The sequence below is a fragment of the Fistularia commersonii genome, chromosome 6 (genome assembly GCF_037954325.1).
Source record: "Fistularia commersonii isolate RoL2024-O1a breed Wild chromosome 6, RoL_Fcom_v1.0, whole genome shotgun sequence".
NCBI classification, from domain to species: Eukaryota; Metazoa; Chordata; class Actinopteri; order Syngnathiformes; family Fistulariidae; genus Fistularia; species Fistularia commersonii.
Window position 1 is genome coordinate 922,501 of NC_141289.1, and position 19,860 is coordinate 942,360.

General features: G+C 51.1%; 1 protein-coding gene across 4 annotated transcripts in view; it reads left to right on the forward strand.

The window, feature by feature from the left end:
• The window catches only part of zmym2 (zinc finger, MYM-type 2), a 34,805-nt gene extending 18,881 nt beyond the window's left edge, over window positions 1-15,924 (forward strand). For 2 of the 4 annotated variants that reach the window (XM_086147650.1, XM_086147648.1), the window contains 17 exons: window positions 4,344-4,459; window positions 4,769-4,912; window positions 6,024-6,174; window positions 6,343-6,515; window positions 6,623-6,788; window positions 8,162-8,190; window positions 8,418-8,559; window positions 8,644-8,765; window positions 9,197-9,332; window positions 9,455-9,610; window positions 9,770-9,873; window positions 9,956-10,154; window positions 11,903-12,045; window positions 13,397-13,511; window positions 13,706-13,945; window positions 14,020-14,155; window positions 14,343-15,924. In XM_086147650.1, the coding sequence (XP_086003776.1) occupies window positions 4,344-4,459; window positions 4,769-4,912; window positions 6,024-6,174; window positions 6,343-6,515; window positions 6,623-6,788; window positions 8,162-8,190; window positions 8,418-8,559; window positions 8,644-8,765; window positions 9,197-9,332; window positions 9,455-9,610; window positions 9,770-9,873; window positions 9,956-10,154; window positions 11,903-12,045; window positions 13,397-13,511; window positions 13,706-13,945; window positions 14,020-14,155; window positions 14,343-14,553 (2,483 nt within the window). In that variant the 3' untranslated portion in view covers window positions 14,554-15,924. Of the gene's footprint in view, window positions 1-4,343; window positions 4,460-4,768; window positions 4,913-6,023; window positions 6,175-6,342; window positions 6,516-6,622; window positions 6,789-8,161; window positions 8,191-8,417; window positions 8,560-8,643; window positions 8,766-9,196; window positions 9,333-9,454; window positions 9,611-9,769; window positions 9,874-9,955; window positions 11,840-11,902; window positions 12,046-12,797; window positions 13,512-13,705; window positions 13,946-14,019; window positions 14,156-14,342 lie in introns of those variants that run through there. The other 2 variants (XM_086147649.1, XR_015106245.1) reach the window with 2 other exon arrangements.
• Window positions 15,925-19,860: the final 3,936 nt, after the last annotated feature.

The window sequence follows — 19,860 nt, forward strand, 5'->3', positions numbered from 1 at the left end:
GACATGCTGGAAGGACTATGTGTCCTGGCTGGCCAGGGAAAAATCCAGATGGGGAGGGGGGGTCTGGTATTCTGTTTAGGCTTCAGAGGCTGAAGATGGATGGATGGATAAACGGGTACAGCGAATTATTTTGTAACTCAGGCCCTGCATTCCATCGGCACAACAATGTCGAGTCGATCGCTGCGCCTGCAAGGGGAACGATGCGGATACGTTGCTCTGGAGGGGGAAGCTCTGAAAACGCCTCAGTCTCCATGGAGACAAGCGAAACGCAACTCTTTGCAACACGGACATGCGCACTGAGGTTGCAGTCATTTGCCATGCGCGGGCGGGTCGACCAGAACAGCAGTGGTGGACTCGGGAGTACTGCAGAGTACTGGCACGACTCCCAGTCTACATCCTCTTGGAACTGACCCTCCTAGGAGTTCAGGGTCGCTCCAAGCAGGAACTCCACCTCATTGTTGTGGTACAAGTGCTGGACTGCTCGCCATTATTTATGTTTACACTCGCCACAGTTCCCACGTTTCTTATTGCTCCCAGACAGGAAGTGTCTCTTGGGGTGCGGATGTTTTAATTCATCTTTAAATCACAGCGCCGACTACTGGCCCGGCGTGTGCTGTACAGCGTTTCTAGTATTTCACCGACGTCCTTTCCAAAATGTCGCCTTCTGCAAATTGGAACTCCTTTTAAACGGCAGCAGAAAATGAGCGTAAACTGGGCATCAGCCTCAGAGTGACTGCTAGCAGGTCAGGCTTACAGCATAATATTTGAACGAACAGTATTGTTTGGACCCATATTTTCACGACTATAAGGCGCACCGCACTAAAAGGCGCAGTCTCAGTTATGTGTGCCATTACCGTATTTAACTCACACATAAGGCGCACTGGATTATAAGGCGCACCTGATTATAAGGCGCGGGTTTTATATACAATCCACGCCCACACTTCCACCTTTAACGTTCTCATGGTGTCCTCTGCTACGTCCGCCTTACAACAACAACAACACACAAGCATACAAGTGTGCGGATTTAAAAATAGGGCGGGAGCTAAACTGAGTTTGGTATTCACATTTTTTTTACCGGTAATCGTCATCAATCAAACCCATGAAAGTCCTCATCCTCTGTTTCTGATTTGAACAGCTCCGCTAAACCTCCATCCAACATGCCAGGTTCACTTTCTCCACTGTCAGAGTCACTTTCCGTGCCGTTTAGCTCCTCGTAAACGATGCCGGCTTTTGCGAAAGCTGGAACAACAGTGCCGGCGGACTCGTTAGCCCGAGTGTCTACAATCCATTCGCAAATTGTGGCGTAACTCGCCCGGCGCTGCCTTCCACTCTTAGTGAAACCCTGGTCTCCAAGAAGACTTTTCGTACCCCGTTGTGCATCTCGCTACCGTTCTGGTCCCCTTCTTCTCCACATCCTCGCCGGGATGTCGGAAGTGAGCGGCACCTCGTCCATGTTAGTGACGTGGCCGGGCTAGAAGTGTTTGTAGGCGATGTTTTCAGGGTTGTTAAACCAACGATGTTCTGCATAACACACATACCCCTTCTTTTATGAACAATCAAGGGCCACACTTTCCCCTCATGGTGTCTCTACTACGTCCGCCTTAGAACAACATCAACACACACAAGGCGCACTGCACTATAGGGCGCGACGCACATTTTGAAGAAAATCTAAGACTTTTATGTGCGCGTTATAGTCGTGAAAATACAGCAACTCGTGAAAATTTCCGCTAAACATAATCATAACATGATGAGTAGTATGCCTGTTCTGCTGTGTCCAGGGGTAACTTGCAAAGCATTTTGGGAATCCGAGATGTAGCCTAATACAATTGACCACAAGGCAACTCATGTTTCTCGGAATTGTCGCACACTTTTGAAAGGTTTAAATATTGTTTTTATCCATTTTGGTCGGAGATACACTTGACAATGATGACACCAGTCTGTCCTCATCTACTGAGGTTGACAATAATGAGACTGTCATTAAAGAGATGATGCAGCATGTTGATAATAACACAGCATCAGCTCCCTTGGATGATATTAAAGATGCCAAGCCGACACATCCACACCACGAAGAGGAGATACCAAATGATGATGGTGATGATGTCTTTCAAGATCTGGACTATACCCCAACCTGTGATGACTCCTGTGCCCCTGGGGCAAATGAAAGCAATCTAGCTACGGTGGCAACAAGTTTAGAACAGCAGGATGAGGATGTTGACTTAAACAACGCAGGCAAAAAGAAAAGAAAGTCCAAGCACATGGAAGCAAAGTGAATCCAAGCAGAAACGTTTAAAAGGAATGTGATACAAAAGCAAATGTGGCAAAAAAGTAAGCGCAAAAGCAATGGGTCCTCCTTGCAACTCCTAAGTTTTGTCAGCGAGTCCCAACTCCAGACTGCCAAGTCCTTAGAGAAGAGCAGCGGCAGTGGGTATTTGACAAGATTTGGGCGGAACGTCGAATCTATGTCGCCGCTTTGGTCACAAAAGTTGATATAAAGCAAAAAAAAAGTTGCAGAGGGATCCCGATGCAGTTCGTCACTATCCTACCAACTGAAGCTTGAAGACAGAACAAGTGTTAAAGTGTGCAAGGCATTTTTTTCCCTCCACACTTGATCTACCTGAAAGAACCATCACAGAATGGCTGAACGACCCCATCGACCCTGTAAAACAAGAAGCGGCACTGTCCCCATCTGGACCTAAGAGTGGCAAGCAGACAAAGGTTGAACCTGATGTCAAAAGATGTCCTGAAGAACTGGTTGAGGGACTTGCCCAGTGGTGATTCACACTACCGCAGGTACATGGTAATATCAGTCAGGCTGAATATGACACACATGTCACCAAGAAGGATGAAGCCAGGCAAGAGGAATCCCGGGACAAGGATTCTGCTAATGAAGAGAAGTCCGTTTGGACAATGGACTTGCAAGCTGTGCTACTGTGTCCAAAAACCCAAGCCAGCAGCCTGTATTACAGAACAAAACTGCAGGTTCATAACTTTACCCTGTTCAACTTTGGGTCAAAGGAAGGCTACTGCTACATTTGGGATGAATCAGAAGGTCACCTGTGTAGCGAGCTATTTGCACATCTTCAGTATGGTCATTTTGAAGGTGTGATCCAAGGCCATCCGGAACTCAAGGAGATCATTGTGTGGAGCAACGGAATCGCAATACATGTGTGGCCAAAGCATACTCTGAGCTTGCAAGGAAATATGGGGCGCTGTGCAGCTCCCAGCATGCAGGGTACCATTGAACGCAAAACAGTTGCAGGTATCTTCACCCCAAGAGACTTATTTTTTATACTCCAGACTGCAAGAATCAGGCCTTACCATGTGAAAGTGCTCAAGCAAGACGAGTTCCTTTAGCATCAGACCAGGCAAAAAAGCCGGAGACCCGACTGTGGATGACTTGCGGGCTCTTCAGTTTAGCAGCGAAGGCAAGGCCCATCTCAAACTGTCCTTCTCAGAAGCCTCTTTGTGGGAAGAACTGCCACGAAGGGTACAGGTACCAAATGGGCCAATGGCATGGATGAGACTGTTTCCATGTGCTCTGCCAATCAAGGAGAGGAAGTTCCAGGACCTCCAGTCAATGAAACCCATCATGCCTGTGGAGTGTCGTCGCTTCTTTGACAATTTGCCACTCTTAATAGGCATCAGTCGAAAATCCAGCAAAGAAGAGCTGGAAGTAGAAGTGAAGAAATGCACGTGCCTCTTATTTGTAAACTACAGAAACTAAAGAAGGGCTACTAAGGTATAGCAAGAGTGTGGTGTGAAGACTAACTTGACAGAATTAACTTGTTGCGGTGCTACATGTCCACCCGTGAGTGTCCTTTAGCAGGATGGGTCTGGGAGGCTGGACATGTATGATAGTCATGGATGAACCTCATTTCGGGAAACCCATTCAACAATGAGCAACTTGGGTCTTTGGCAAGTGGAGTTGTGTTGCTCGGTTAGCTTAACAAGCTAACGATCCGTTTGAGGGCGCGGCGGCTTTGGTAGATCCTCCGAATGTGTCACGGCTGACTTTCTACACAGTTTTGATCTTCTAGTTTAGAACTTCCTAATGAAAACATGAATTAGCAAACAAAGCCTGACAGGCCAAGAGGTCATTAGCTTTGTCCCCTAGCTGTCTGAACTGTGGGGCAAGGCTAGCTTGGTGAGGGGGCAGAATGTCTTTGAACACGTCTCTGTTGCTTTGCTGCACCCTTGATAGCCGCGATCAATGGCGTTCAGGGTGGCGTTTTGAAGGACGCTAGCATCTCACCCGGTCAACGGTTAGCGCCGGCGGACAAATGAGCAGAAGGGAAGGGAGTGTTATGTTGGGAGTCTAAATGTGAAACGTTGCTTGTGTTCAGACGAGGAGCCGACATGCCACTTCTGCAAGAGGAACTCCCTGCCCCAGTACCAGGCCACCCTCCCCGAAGGGAACATCCTCAACTTCTGCAGCTCCCAGTGTGTGACCAAGTTCCAGGTTTGTCCCTTAAAACTCCAAAGTATGCTAATCATACCGAGATAAGGATCAGTGAAGGTAGCTTGTCGCTGTCTAGTGTCTTGTCGTTGATGTCGTCATGCAAACCCCAAACCACAGGTAACCCCAAAGCTCTGGTTACCTTTCCTTGTTTAACTCGGTGACACAATTTTCCCCGCTAATGAGCCAAGAACTTGCGTCAGTGCTACCGAGCATTATCCAGCGTTTTAGCTCAAAGATGCGAAGGCGCTAGCTGACCGACGGAGCGTTTCTGACGTTATGTTTTGATGTGGAACCCCTTCCCCCCTGCAGAACGCAGCACTCCAAACCACCACCACCACCACCACCACCACCAACGGGCAGATGCCGCTGGCAACATCCAACAACGCCGTCCAGCTGAAGTGCAACTACTGCCGAGGAGCCTTCAGTCTGAAACCGGAGACTCTGGAGTGGGAGGTGAGTTTCGTCGATGCCGACAGGTAGTTTTGCCGATGTGGTACCGTCCGGGCGTGACGTTACCAGGAGGCGCACGAGCGTCTCGGACCGTGATGTGACTCCAAACACTAGAGCGCGGCGAACCGCCGGCGCATTCCTGCAGGGTCGCATCCGGCCTTCTTGTTCCCAGAAAACGAACAGAAGGTGATCTGCGGGGGTTGTCGTGGACACTGCTCTGTGGGCACACTTTGGCGGGCTTGAAGCGCCGCTCCAGTTTTTCCAGCGTTGCGAGGTGGAGGCGGGGTCGGGGTTGGGACTCCATTGATTTTTAGACCAGGTGACTGATCACACCCGAAGTCGCTCCACGGGCGGTTTTGGTCTGTCGTCCTCTATCGGGGAACGAGGGTCCAGAATTCATCTCGCTGCCTTTGTCGCCATCGCATCGTCAGCAAATCCTCAACGGCTCAAGGAGGCCATACCTGCCTTGGTGTTACACCTCCTCTGCCATGATGTGGGACCTCCCCCATCCCTTACGCTCTCCAAAGACTCGTAGTCCAGAACTGGAGAGGCCGATTAGATGTCAAACCCTGTCATTCGGTGGCCCCCGGCAGCCATACATGCCCGTTTGTTGCACCTCCACCTCCGTGATGCTGGACCTCCACCATCCTCATACCCTCTCCAAAGACACTTTTTCCAGGACTGGAGAGACCCTTTAGATGTTACTCCACCCTGTCTGCCGCTGATGGACCTGCTGTGAACCCTCTGTTTCCATCTGTGAGGACTTTTTTCGCTGCTCCTTCCTCCTCCAGAGGGTCTCGGCTCAATCGGAGGCTACCAAGATGTTCTCCGCCCCCCGAGCGGGGAATCGCCCATCCAGAAGATCTATGATTGTTGGTTCAAACGTGCCTAAAGCCGCCCCTCTCGATCGATTGGTTCGGCCGATTTGACCTCAGTATCGACAGCCAACTACCGAATTCCCTTCAACACCTGGAGTCCCAAACAGACTTGTGTCTTGGATTTTCCAAAAAAAATGACCAGTTGCCTTTGATTTAAGCCAGACGTCGTCAACGCCCGGATGAAAACGGCGCCTCCGTCCGGCCCTGACCTCGTCTCCGTCTGTGTTCCCCCCCAGGACAAAGTCTACCACTTCTGCAGCAAGGCGTGCTGTGAGGATTATAAGAAGCTCCACTGCATCGTCACTTTCTGTGAATACTGCCAAGAGGAGAAGACGCTCCATGAGACGGTCAAGTTCTCCGGGGTGAAGAAACCTTTCTGCAGCGAAGGTGCCCATTTCTTCTCCCGCAGAGTTGATTAAGAGTCAAATTAATCGCTGGTTTTCAGCCGATTCGGTTTTACTTTTCCCTTGTACCTTCTCAGCCTAGTGTCCTTTTCCTTGCGGAGTCTCAGATGCTCATCTGCTTTGTTTCTCTCTGCTTCCGTTGTGTTGCCAGGTTGCAAGCTGTTGTTCAAGCAGGACTTCATCAAGAGGCTCGGGCTGAAGTGCGTCACCTGCAACCACTGCAGTCAGCTGTGCAAGAGGGGCGTGACCCGGCAGCTCGGCGGCATGACCAGAGACTTCTGCAGTGAGGCCTGCGCCAAGAAGTTCAACGACTGGTACTTCAAGGTCCGCTCATCTCCAGCGCTCTTCGGTCACTCCAAAAAACACCCGAAACGATGCGGGACCAGGGGGGGGGACTGACAATCTCTGCGGTATTCCCATGTGGCCACCAGGCGGCGCGATGCGACTGCTGCAAGGTGCAGGGCAGTCTGACCGAGTCGGTGATGTGGAGGGCGGAGATGAAGCATTTCTGTGACCAGCAGTGTTTGCTGAAGTTCTACTGCCAGCAGAACGAGCCCATCATGGTGACGCAGAAAGGCCCGGAGAACACCACCTTGGGTACAGTGTGTGTGTGTGTGTGTGTGTGTGTGTGTGCGATAGTATCGTTCAGCATCCAGGGTAGTTGCCATGACATTCAAACCCAGGCTACATGTCAGAGTAGTGACACATTGAGGTCACTAACGAAGCTGCTGAACCTCCTCCGTGCCCCGAAGCTGTTGAGATGCAGAGATGTTAATTGGGCAGTTTGTCTCACTGGTGAGATCCTGCAGAGACTCTGTTTATTTGTCAACCGTCGCAGGGGTCGAGTCAAACAACTCGCCAGACCAGAGTCTAGAGAACACAGAGGAACCTGGTTCTAAGAATCCCAGTCTGTTAGAAACATGACTTGGGTTTCTGCCCAGTTGTGTCGGGAGTCCAAAGCTGTGGCGCCATCCCACGCCGCTGGGTAGACGTTGTCACCATCTGCAGTAGGTGGCGCCATCCTCTGCTCATTTTCCTTTACCAGAGCAGAAGAAGGTGCATCCATTACTCTACCAGGGGATGGAGTATTAGCTTTGCAGATGTCGATGGAGACTGACTGAGAAGGTCAAAGGAGCCGCATTGTGCCTTTGTAGATCTAGAAAAAGAATACAAAAGGGTGCTAAGAGAGGAGCTGTGGTGCATAGGTCTGGAATGGCAAAGAAGTATGCTCGTCTTGTAGGGGATGTATGAGATCTGCAAGGTACCGGTGAGGTGTGACGGAGGAGTTCAAGGTGGAGGTGGGAGTGCATCAGGGATCAACTCGGAGCCCCTTCTTGTTCCCCACAGTGATCTCCATGGACTATATTTGCAGATGACACTGTGAACTGTAACCAGAGCAGGGAACAGGTGGAGGAACATCTGGAGGTATGCTCTGGAAAGGAGAGGAGCAAAGGTTAGCCTCAGAAAGACAACAGTCATGTGTGTGAACGAGAGGAACCCGAGTGAAACGCTGAGGCTTCAGGGAGCAGAGGTGTAGAAGGTGGAGGAGGGTCAACAGTCCACAGCAACAGGGAGGGTGAAGAGATGGAGAAAAGTATGGTGATAAAAGAGTGTTAGCCAGTGTGAAAGTTAAGGTGTAGTAGATGGAGGCGAGAACAGCCATGGTGTCTCCTTTGGAGACACATAGGAGAAGACAGGAGGCAGAGATGAAGATGTTGAGGTTCTCTTTGGGAGTGCCAGTCAAAGGATCAACAATGAGTCCATCAGAGGGACGGTACATGCTAGATGTTCTGAAGATCAAGTCACACTGAGATGGTTTGAACACAAACAGAGGAGGGATGGTGAAGATCTGGGTCGAAGGAAGCAGAGGAGAGGGTGAGATGGAAGCGGCTGTGGGCTTGATGAAGCCCTCCTCTTGTCCTCATGCGAGCAGCAGTCCAAGGTGTAACGCTTGCTTTCCTTCTCCACAGGCTTGGACATGCAGGGAGCCAAACTGGGGGTAAGCGCCTTTGACGAGCTCTTCTGCCAGGAACTCCCGTCTCCACGGTGACGCGGCTGGATCTCGCTTCCTTGCCATGATGTTTGTCACCGTCGTGTTTGCCTTCGGGAGCGGCATCCAGCCGTGTCATGTGGAGATACTACGGCGAGAGGGAGAAGCTGAATCCGCCAGCAGTAATTACCATCGAGTAGCCATCGCTCTGTTTTTCTTCTCCACCCACGCGGCAGCTGGTCAACCAGGGAACGGTGGCGTACGCCGGCGGAGGTGTGATGAGGGACGTGAAAAACAAGGCCGTGCTCTGCAAGCCTCTCACCTTGACCAAGGCCACGTACTGCAAACCGCACATGCAGAGCAAGCTGCTGCAGACAGGTGAAGCCCCGGCCCGGCACATCTCACAGCTTCACAGGTTCTGGTGACCACAGGACCTCTTGAATTTGCCGTCTCGATTGGCAGATGTGGACGACGGCGTGAAGAGGGAGTACGTTCCCGTGCCTATCCCGGTGCCCGTCTTCATCCCCATGCCCATGAACATGTACTCCCAGGTCACCCCCACGCCGGTGTCCATGCCCCTCCCGGTAAGCCCAGAGGCTCAGCCCAGGAAAACCATCTGCAACCTAGAAACAGGCGCCTTGGCGGTAGACTCATCGCCTACGTGGCCTCGGGAAGTCCTTGTAGACTCCCTCACGCCGGTCCTCTTCATCTCCGCACTCCGTTTGGCCTTTGCCAACTGTCCCGAAGGTGTCGCCATCTTCTACCGGTAGACTAATGGCGCCACTTCTGCTTGTCCCGCATTAGTCACACCAGCTTTAACCAATCTGACCAATCGCAATGGTTCTCTGGATACCATCTGAATCAATTTAGTTTTACCTGGTTGTAAAAGTGATTTAAAAAAAAAAAGGCAATGAAAAAGCGGTTTACAGGGTTATTACCGTGTAGTAAATGCTGTTTAATAAGGAAATAGGGGTTCATCGGAAACATCACCGGCACCGTTTGGTCCCCCTCCTAGGTTCCCGTACCCGTCTTCCTGCCCACCACCCTGCAGGGGGCAGAGCAGATCATAGAGACCATCAACGAGCTGAAGACCAAGACGACCTCTGACCTGCGGTCGGTGGACAAGGCGACTGCAGAGGAGCAGAAACCAGGTACGCCGGTCAGATGGCTAGGACTTGGATGAGAAGGTGTCAGATCTTCGGGGAGTCAAGAGGGCACCTTCCGAACCTCCGAAGGCGTGATCGTTTAAAGGACATCTGGCTTTGTGTCGCAGACTTGAAGCTGGTAAAGGTGAAGAAGGAGCACCTGGGTGAGAACACCAGCAACAGCTGCGAGGAGAAGAAGGATGAGGAGGAAGAGGAGGAGGAGGAAGAAGAAGAGGAGGACAAATACGAGCCAAACTTGGACCTGGAGATGGACTTTCCTCAAGGTAACGCTACAATGTATTCTTTCTCTTCTGGAATTCAGGGGTTATGTAAAGCCTCGAAGGTGCTCTTTGGGTATCTTGTTCTTCAACTGCGCATTGTCGTTGTCTAGAATCACCACGTTATTGCAGAGTTGTCCTTAAATGACCTGACCTCCGTCTCAGCCTCAGGCCCCGCCCCTGACGAGGACGCCGTCCCATCCCCACCTGCAGCAAAGGAGGTGGAGCCCGTAAAGGCATCACCTACTCGACCTCAGCCCAGGAGACAAGTAGGCCTACGTCACCCCTCCCAACATCGGTCACGGGACTACCTTGAGTTGTGGTGTAATGACTGAGGTGTCGGTTCCGCAGGGGAACAAGAAGCTGGCAGTGGAGGAGGAGGAGGTGGCGGTGGCGGTGGCGTCCCCGTCTTCCAAAGCGGTCGGCAGACGCCCGGAGGGACGACCGTTGCCTCTCAAAGCCCGCTACGGCGTCAACGCCTGGAAGCGATGGGCGCTGTCCTCTTCCGACCAATCAGACGACACCAAAGTGAAGGACAGCTCGGCGCCAGGTGATGTTTGTTCCCACTGGTTGACGTGGTCACCATGAAGGAATGAAAGTGTTGACCCAGACAACGCAATCATGGGAAAGAGCAGTGGAGGGGACACGAGCGGCAGAAGGGAGTATTTGTGAGCAGCTGTATGGCGTCAAGAGCTCTACAGATGCAGTATTTGCTTTGAAAGAGGCCTGCAGAGGTAGTAGGTGCTTGGAAAGAGTACTCCAGATGTAGTGCATGCTATGAAAGACTACTCCATATGCAGTATTTGCTTTGAAAGAGTACGGAGTGCATCTTTATTGTCAACCACGACACCAGCGTGCAGTAGTTGCTTTGAAAGAGTACTACAGTGGCAGTAGTTGTTTTGAAAGAGTACTACAGTGGCAGTAGTTGTTTTGAAAGTACTACAGATGCAGTATTTGCTTTGAAAGAGTACCAGAGATACAATATTTGCTTTGAAAGAGGACTGCAGAGGTAGTAGGTGCTTGCAAAGACAACTCCAGATGTAGTGCATGCTATGAAAGACTACTCCAGATGCAGTATTTGCTTTGAAAGAGTACTACAGTGGCAGTAGTTGTTTTGAAAGTACTACAGATGTAGTATTTGCTTTGAAAGAGGTCTACAGATACAGAATTAGCTTTGAAAGAGGACTGCAGAGGTAGCAGGTGCTTGCAAAGAGTACTAAAGATGAAGTGTTTGCTATGAAAGAGTACGGAGTGCATCCTCATTGTCAACCACGACACCGGAGTGCCGTCGTTGCTTTGAAAGAGTACTACAGTTGCAGTCGTTTTTTTGAAAGTACTACAGATGCAGTATTTGCTTTGAAAGAGGACTACAGATACAGTATTAGCTATGAGGATGTTGATGGAGAAGCACAGAGAAAGTCAGATGGAGCTGCTTTGGCCTTTTTCACATCTACAAAAAGCATACAGCTGAGTGCCAAGAGAGGAACTGTGGTTGTATGAGTTGGTCTGGAGGGGGCAAAGAAATATGTTAGGGTGGTGCAGGACATGTATGACAGCTGTAGGACAGGGGTGAGGTGTAGAGGAGGGACTACATCAGGGATCAGCTCTCAACCCCGTCTTGTTTGCTATGGTGATGGACAGGTTGACGGGTATCTCGGTGGACTATGATGTTTGCAGATGACACTGATCTGCCGTGGGAGCGGAGAGCAGGTGAAGGTATGCTCTGGAAAGGAAAGGAACGAAGGTTAGCGTGACAGAATGCCCCGGGACCCAAGAGGATCCGTTAGGCTACAGGGAGTGGAGAAGAAGAAGGTGGAGGATTCTAAGTCGTAAGGGTGATGGAGTTGGTGGAGAAACCGGTGGAAGCAGGTCGGAACGGATGGAGAGAAGTGTCAGGGGTGATTGCGGAGAATGCAAGGAGAGGTGGAGAAGATGGAGGTGAAGAGCCGCCATGTTGTTTGGCTCGGAGACACTGAGGGGAAGACGGGGGTTGAAGATGCGGAGGTTCTCCGCGGGGAGTGTGGAGAGGAACGAGCACCTTAGATGGTCCGGACGTTGATGGAGGAGGTGATCGGCGTGGAAGGTCTTGGAGAAAGACCAGGTTTATGGACGGACGGAACGAGGACACGGTTGGACGGAGGCCGTGAAGGTCGCAATCCGACAAAGAACACCAGGAGGTGCGATTGAGGCGGCGGCAGAAGAAGAAGAAGAAGAAGTCCTCAACTGCGCGAGAAGGTGGGCGTTACCATGGAAACGCTAACCCCCCCCTCCTCCTCCTCCCGTGGTATCTTCTCGCAGCTCCATCCAGGAGTGGCCTGCTGTCGCTGAGCTCGGAGGAGCTGAACGCCTCGCTGGCCCGCTTCGTCAGGGAGGCGTGTCGGCCCGGCGGGGAGCGCTACTCCCCGGACAGCGTGCTCTACCTCTGCCTGGGGATCCAGCAGGTCGGTGTGTGTGTGTGTGTGTGTGTGTGTGTGTGTGTGTGTGTGTGTGTGTGTGTGTGTGTGTGTCCACGCCAGCAATGCAAACACACACCGTTTCCTGCTGCCATGTGGCCTCTGAGACACACCAGGCCTCCTTTGTTCGCGTCCTCCCCCCTCTTTTCTCCACTGCCTTCTGCTGCTCCTTCAAACCCCCTCTTTCCAAGTCTGAGGAAACATCTGACCGTGAAGGGTTAACTTCTCCTGGGCGGGCGGGGGGTGACGTCACGTCCAGGGAGGAGAAGGAGGAGGGCAGGAACCAGAGTTCAGGGGTTTTTGTTTCCAGTGGGACCGTCTTCTCCGACGGACCTCCTCCTCTCTTATCTGCTCCGCCCTCCCATGTGGAGCAGAAGCAGCAGCAGAAGCAGCATGGAGGCCACAGGCAGCAGGACTTCTCCTGAGGGACACCACAGGGTGGAAGGTTAAAGCTACTTCTCCTCCTCCTTCTTCTTCTTCTAGTTCTCATTCTCCTCTTCTTTCTTCTCCTTCTCCTCCTTCTTCTTCTTCTTCTTCCTCCTTTCTTCTCCTTCTCCACCAGCTTCTTCTTGTTCTTCTGTCTTCTCCTTCTCTTCCATCTTCTTTTCCTCCTCCTCCTTCTTGTTCTCTTTCTCCTCTTCTTCTTCTCTCTTCTCTTTCTCCACCAGCTTCTTCTTGTTCTTCTTCCCTTCTCCTCCATCTTCTTTTCCTCCGTCTTCTCATTCTCCTCTCCTGTTTAGTCTCTTTCTTCTTCTCGTTCTTCTTCCTTGTCCTCCACCATCTTCTACTCCTTCTCCCAATCATTCTTCTCTTTCTTCTCCTTTCTTGTCCTTCTTTTCTTCCACAATCTTCATTTTCTTCTTCACCTCATTCTTCTCCTTCTCCATCTTCTTTTCCTCCTCCTTCTTGTTCTTCTCCTCCTCTTTCTTCTCTTTCTTCTCCTCTTCCCCTGTTTCCTCTCTTTCTTCTTCCTTGTCCACCTCCTTTTCTTCCTCAATCTTCATGTCCTTCTCCTCCATCTTCTTTCTTCTTCCTTGTCCTCCATCTTCTTTTCCTCCTCCACTCCTTCTCCCCCTCATTCCTTCTTCTCCCCTTTCCTCTCTTTCTCCTTCCATGTCCTCCACCTCCTCCTTCTTCTTCTTCTTCCTCCTCAGCCCTCTTGCGTTGCCATGTAGGACCTCCTCTCCTGGTGTCCAGTGATTAGAACCCATTTGCTGTTCACATCCTGAGGGAACGTTGACGACCTCCACGTCTGAGGACACGCCTCGCCGCCCGTCTCTCCTCCCGCCGTTCCTCATGTAGGTTCTCGTAACGCCCGGCGTCCTCCTTGTGTCCACAGCATCTTCACTCCAAGGGCCGGAAGGACGACCTGTTCGGGGACCCGTGCTACCGGCAGTTCGGCGAGGAGCTCAACAAGGTTCTGAAGGACTGGCGTCCCAGCGTCCTCCCTGACGGTGAGGAACCTTCTTCTTCTCCTCCTCCTCCTCCAGGAGATCCGTCCCATGATTAGAACCCCTCTGCTGTTCACATCCTGATGGTCCGTGATCGCACCCCGAGGAATGAGGACGCCCTGAAGGCATCTCCGGGGCTTCCTGAAGGTGCACGTTCCTCACAGGTGTGTGTGTGTGTGTGTGTGTGTGTGTGGCAGGTTCTCTGTGGGGTCGGGTGGAGGAGCGAAGCCTGTGGAGCAGCGGCCAGCTGGGCGAGCACAGCCCCGCCGCTCTTCTGCGCTCCGTGGTCTACCTGAACACCAAACATCTGGGGCTTCGCACCGCCGAGCAGCACCTGCGCCTCTCCTTCGCCAACGTCTACGGCCCCGACACCGTCCACCCCGTCACCAAGGAGACGGCCGGCGTCCGCTCGCCTCCAGAACCTCAGGACCGCCGCGGTGAGGACCGCCGGCGCTCCGCCGCCCGGAAGAGGCCTTCAGAGAAGGTCCGCTCACACCTTCTCGTCTTCTAGTGCAAACAGAGTCCCGGAAGAGGAAGCGCCCGCCGGAGGACGGCGGTCCGGAGCGGCGCCGCTCGGCGGAGGACTCGGGAGGTCGGCGCGTCAAGGAGGAGGAACGCAACGTCTACGAGATCTACAGATCCAAGTGGTGGGTTCCGTCTTCTCCGGATCCTCGGAGCTCCTCCTCCTGGTCCCGTGATTAAACTCATTTGCTGTTCACATCCTGAATCTCCATGTGGACCATCGACGGATGAGGACCTTCTGTCCTGGTTTGTTTTGTGTGTGAGGAACATCAGCGAGGTTCTCACGTCCCGTCCTTCTCGCTCTCCACGCAGCCCGGCGTCGCTAAGGGAGCGCCAGGACGTCTTCTACGTCCAGCCGGACCCGGCGGGCGCCGGCGAGGAGGCGCCGCTGTGGTTCAGCTCCACGCCGCTGGACCGGCAAGTCCTGGAGGACCTCCTGACCCGGGTCCTCCTGGTGCGGGACATTTACACGGACTCTGAACCCCCGGGGCGGGACGGAGGACCAGCGGAGGGGGGGGAGTAGCAGTTGTCATGACGATGTGTGTGTGTGTGTGTGAGAACGAGAGAGCACGCTGCCTTCCCCTGATTGGTCCTCCTGGTGAGGGACGTCTTGAGAGAGAAGGTTCTGAGCAGCCCGAGAGGCTCCGCCTCCTCCTGCACCCCCTTGTCACCATGGCAACGGTGTTTGTTTTTGTTTATCCCCCCCCCTCCCCTCCCCTTGCTCCGGACGCCGCCATTGGACGCCTGCTCACTCGCTAGACAGGAAGTGACGTCACACATGAATTACACCTAGCCATCGTGTGTGTGTGTGTGTGTATGTGTGTGTGTGTGTGTGTGTGTGTGTGTGTGTGTTTACACGGAGATTCAGCTGCAAGCCAAGGCAGGAGGCGAGCCGGATGTCAAAGGGATGATTCAAGCCAAAGGTGGAGGTTCTTCTCCACCTTCCAGAAGAACCAGCACCTCCGGCCCCGAGGTGGGGGGGGGCCTTCAGGAGGACCCGAAGGGAACCAGAGCTCCGCAGGGTCACAAACAGTGCTTCCCCACACCCGCCGTGGAAGCCCCTCCACCTCTGGACCTTCACACACACACACACACACACACCTCCTCACCTTCTATTCAGGATTTTTTCTATCTTCTCCCGGCCAGCTGCTCTCAGGTGACCCCCTCCACCTCCAGCTGCTTCTCCACGCCATGTAGCGCCGCTCCAGCTGTAAATAAGATTTAAAAAAAAAAACCTTCCCCCCCCCCTTTTTTTTATTTTTATTTTGGATTATTTATTTTTTTGTTGTGCTTTGCTGAGCTCCCCTCTGGCCACGCCCCCTTTCACCTGGCCACGCCCCCTCCCCTTTGGCCACGCCCCTTCCAGCAGTGACCCAGACGCGTTTCCTCCTCAGAACTAAAACTCAGGTTTTTCTTTCCGACTTCCAGCTGATTGTTTCCTCCTTATTTATACGCTTTGCTCCACAATTTTTTTATTATTTTTTTTTAAACTTTCTCATCTGAATTTATTTCAGCTTTTTTTTTTTTTTAAACAAGCATTTTCATATGAATTTTTTTTTTTTTGAGGGTTCGATTTCCGGTAAGGAGGTGAACCTGCGGCGGAGCTGCGCCTCCTCCACCCCCCCTCCGTGTGTGTGTGTGTGTGTGTGTGTGTGTGTGTGTGTGCGTGTGTGTGTGTGTGTGTGTGTGTGTGAGACCCCCGCTCCTCCTTACCCACCACCTAAACATTCAAATGTGATTTGGACGTTCGACTTCCGGTCGTCGGGAGGCGCCGACGCCCAACGTGAATGTGCCTACATGTATATAGAGGAAGTGTGTGTGTGTGCGTGTGTGTGTGTGTGTGGGCTGATCCGCTGATCCGGTCATGTTCAATAAACGGTTTCGTTTTCTAAAAGGCCGACTCTCCTGTGGACGTGATTTCCCGTGGGTGGGTGGGGGTGAAGAATCGACGTGGGTCTTTTCAAAATAAAAGCCCTGATTGATCGCGTTTAATTTTCCTATTAAATCTATTTATTAAATTCACAAAAAGCAAGTTTTTTTTTCATTTTATCTGTACTTTTATATTCTAAAATATGAATTTCTTAAGTACATAAATGTACATTTATATCGCGCCAGTGAAGAAAGGCATCTCATCACTTCCGGGTTTGCAACCGGAAGTAGCCGTTCGTCTCCCTCCTCCCCGTTGCCAGGCAACGTCGGCCTGAAGGTTTTTTTTTTTTTTTTTTCACCAAACCCGGAAGTCAACGGACGGAAATGTCGGGCGCGTGGAGGTCACCGGACCGGAAGAGGAAGAGGCGATGGAATGGCGGGGGTGAGTATAACCGGAAGTTGTGTAATAGCGCGATTGCATAAAATGGAACCCCGGAAGTAAATGTTAAATATTACAATAATGTTTAAAATAGTTTTTCAGCTCGCACGGACGAGAACCCGGATGAGGGTTTTAATGAACGTAGGTTTGTATGCGAAAAAAAAAAGAAAAAGAAAAGATTTTATGCGTGTTGTTCCCACATTGGCCACTAGGGGGCGACAGAATCAACCCTAGAAACTCACCCGCGTTTGTGTGTGTAAATAAATAGAAATGTAAATAAATGTTTAGAAACGGTGGATTTTTAGTATTTTAATGGTTTCCTTTTTTTAAAGTAATCGTTTCTATTTATAATTTCTCCGTCATTCAAGTGTAAAGTAAGAATAAGAATAAGAACAACTTTATTTATCCCGAAAGAAATTGCTGTGCCAGAGTTTCGACTAAAACATAACAATAATAGATAATAGTAGGAAATTGTATAAACAGTTTAAAAAAAGGGGGAGAATAAGAAATACAAATAAAACTATAAAGTGTCAAAGTAACAAGTCAAGATACGTTAAGATACATTAATGATTTTAAATAAAGTGAAATGAATGAATTAAAAATTGAATACAATGAAGTGGGTAAAAATTTAATTAATTTTCTTTAGATTTTTCCAGAAAATCAATTTGCATTTCTTTTAGTTTAATCAGGTCATTTTAAATTCAGAGAAGAAAAACAAAAGGGGATGTTTTTGTTGGCGTTTGTCGCTGTTCGGCTTCCCTCCTGCAGGGGTCGCTGTCGTCTTGACCACCTTCATCATCACAACCAGGAAGAAGAGGCTCCTTTTTAACATTCCGCCTTTAATTATTATAGGTGTGTGTGTGTGCAGGAGGTTGCAAATTATTAGAAAATGACACCGGGCCAGATTGATAATGAAAAAATGTGGAAAAAAAAAAAAAAAAGGCACATCATGCAGAGAGGAGCGGTGCGTTCAAGGACGGTCGGAATTTCCAGCGCCGACCCGTGCGCAAAGTGTAAATAAAGCCGGTTCACCCCGACCCCGCCTCCGCCCGGCTCCTCAGCGCAGGAAGACACTCCTGATGTTTCTGCTGCTTTTGAGGACAAACGTTGCAAAAGCGTTATCCTCCTCCGCCCCCCCCCCCCCCCCCCCCCCTCCCTCCGGGCCGGAGCCGCAAAACACCACGACAGGTTTTTTTTTTCCTCCTTTTTTTTTTTTTTTTTTTTTGAAGAGGCAAGCTGTTTCCTTTCTCTTCTCCACCCCAGAGTTGGCCAGACTCCAGTAACTTGCCCCCCCAACCATTGATTCGGCGGCGGTGCCGAGGGGGAGCGCGACCCGGGCGGGACGCGTCGGAGCGCCCGACCGCCCGACCCGCCCGTCGTGAAAACATTTTTTTTGTTCGGCCTCAATCCCCGGCCCTTTCAGGGCGCATAAAGAAAGCGCTGCGCTCAGCGGGGTCGGCCGGGCGCGGCGCCGGGGGCCGACTATAGGCGGCGATTAGGCTTCTAATGTGCCACCAATCCTCTCGCAATCACATGATATGAACTAATGTTGCTATTTAATGATTAAACAACAGGCGTGGGGGTTCGGGGGGCGTTCAGGGACAAGAGGAATGGATGACAGCTGCAGTTCTCCAGCTGGGCCCAGCCACGGGGTGGGAGGGTGTGTGTGTGTGTGTTGGGTGTACAGACGTGAGCCCCCCCCCCTTCAAACACACACACACACACTCTGGAAATTAAGGCATCTTCCTGTCATGATGACAAAAGGAGTGTGATGCTCAGAAATCCCACGTCGACACCGGGCGCTTAAACGCATCTTTTTGGAAAACACGCTAGCTAGCGCTAGCTAGCACAGCTAAACATGAACTGAAGAACGACCGAGCTGACCTTTGCACTTCCAAGGTCAAAGTGTGTGTGTGTGTGTGTGTGTGTGTGTGTGTGCTCATTAGACCTTTCCTTCCTTCGTCTGTTCAAACGCCATCTGCTTCCGTGGTTTGTTTTTTTTTTTTTTCTTTTTTCTCTGGGTGGAATCGAGTCGCCCCTTTAAGATTCTGTCGGACATTAAAACGAGCGCTGAGCTGGACCCGAGTCAGGAACGGATCTGATCCCCAGAATGGTTGAGTCTTGATCAAGTCGGGATCGAGGCCTGACTAAATCAGTGTTGAGTCACCGATGGACTTTAAGTCGAGTCCCGGGAGAGTCCTGAATGGAGCCAGGGCCGAGTCCTGATCGAGTCGCATGGGAGTTCTGATCTTGTCAGGGTTCAGTCATGGTCCAGTTCTGATCAAGTCGCGTTTGAGTCCTGATCGAATCGAGTCTTGATGGAGTTGTTGTCGAGTCCTGACTAAGTCGCTTGGAGCCAGAGTCGAGTGCTGAACAAGTCCAGTAGGAGTTCTGATCTAGTCCGGGTCAAGTTATGATCAAGTCCTGATCGAGTTGAGCTTGAGTCCTGATTGAGTTATAGTGGAGTCCTGACTAAATCAGTGCTGAGTCACCAATAGAGTCATGGTTGAGTCCTGATCAAGTCGGGATCGAGTCCTGCTCGAGTCAAAGTCGAGTCCGGGTAGAGTCCTGGTTGAGTTGTTGTCGAGTCCTGACTAAGTCACGTGGAGTCACAGAGTCGAGTGCTGAACAAGTCAAGTAGGAGTTCTGATCTAGTCAGGGTCGAGTCCGGGTCAAGTTATGATCAAGTCCTAATTGAGTCCTGATTAAGCTATAGTCGAGTCCTGACTAAATCAGTGCTGAGTCACTGATAAAGTTAAGGTCGAGTGCTGAACAAGTCAAATAGGAGTTCCTATCTAGTCAGGGTAGAGTCATGGTTGAGTCCTGATCAAGTCGGGGTCGAGTCCTGCTCGAGTCAAAGTCGAGTCCGGGTAGAGTCCTGGTTGAGTTGTTGTCGAGTCCTGACTAAGTCACTTGGAGTCCGTGTCGAGTGGTCTGATCTAGTCAGGGTCGAGTCCGGGTCGAGTTATGATCAAGTCCTGATCGAGTCCTGACCGAGTTGTTGTTGAGTCCTGACTAAATCCAATGGAGCCAGGGTTTAGTCTTGGTCGAGTCAGGATTAAGTCCTGATTGTCTCGCGGTCGAGTCCTTGTGGAGTCATGAAAGGAGCCAGAGTCCAACCTTGATCCAGTCAGGGTCGAGTCGCGCTTGATTTAAGTCGAGTCGGCGTAGAGTCCAGAATGGAGCGGGGGGTCGAGTCCCGATCGAGTCCCGTAGGAGTTCCGATCCAGTCAGAGTGGAACATGGTTGAGTTCTGGTCGAGAACGAAGGGTTCACGGTTGAGGGTCGAATCCTGGTCAAGTTCTGATCAAGTCCTGTTTGAGTTTCGATCGAGTCGTGAATCGAGTCGGCGTCCGAGTCTGGAAGGAGTTTAGTTTCGGGTCCTGATCGAGTCACGGAAGAATTTAATTTTTTATGAATTTTCAAGGATTTCCAGTTGTATTTAAACTGATTTACAGGATATTTTTAAAGGTATTTTTCAACAGTTTTACCGTTATTTACAAGAGATTTCTGAGGGCTTTT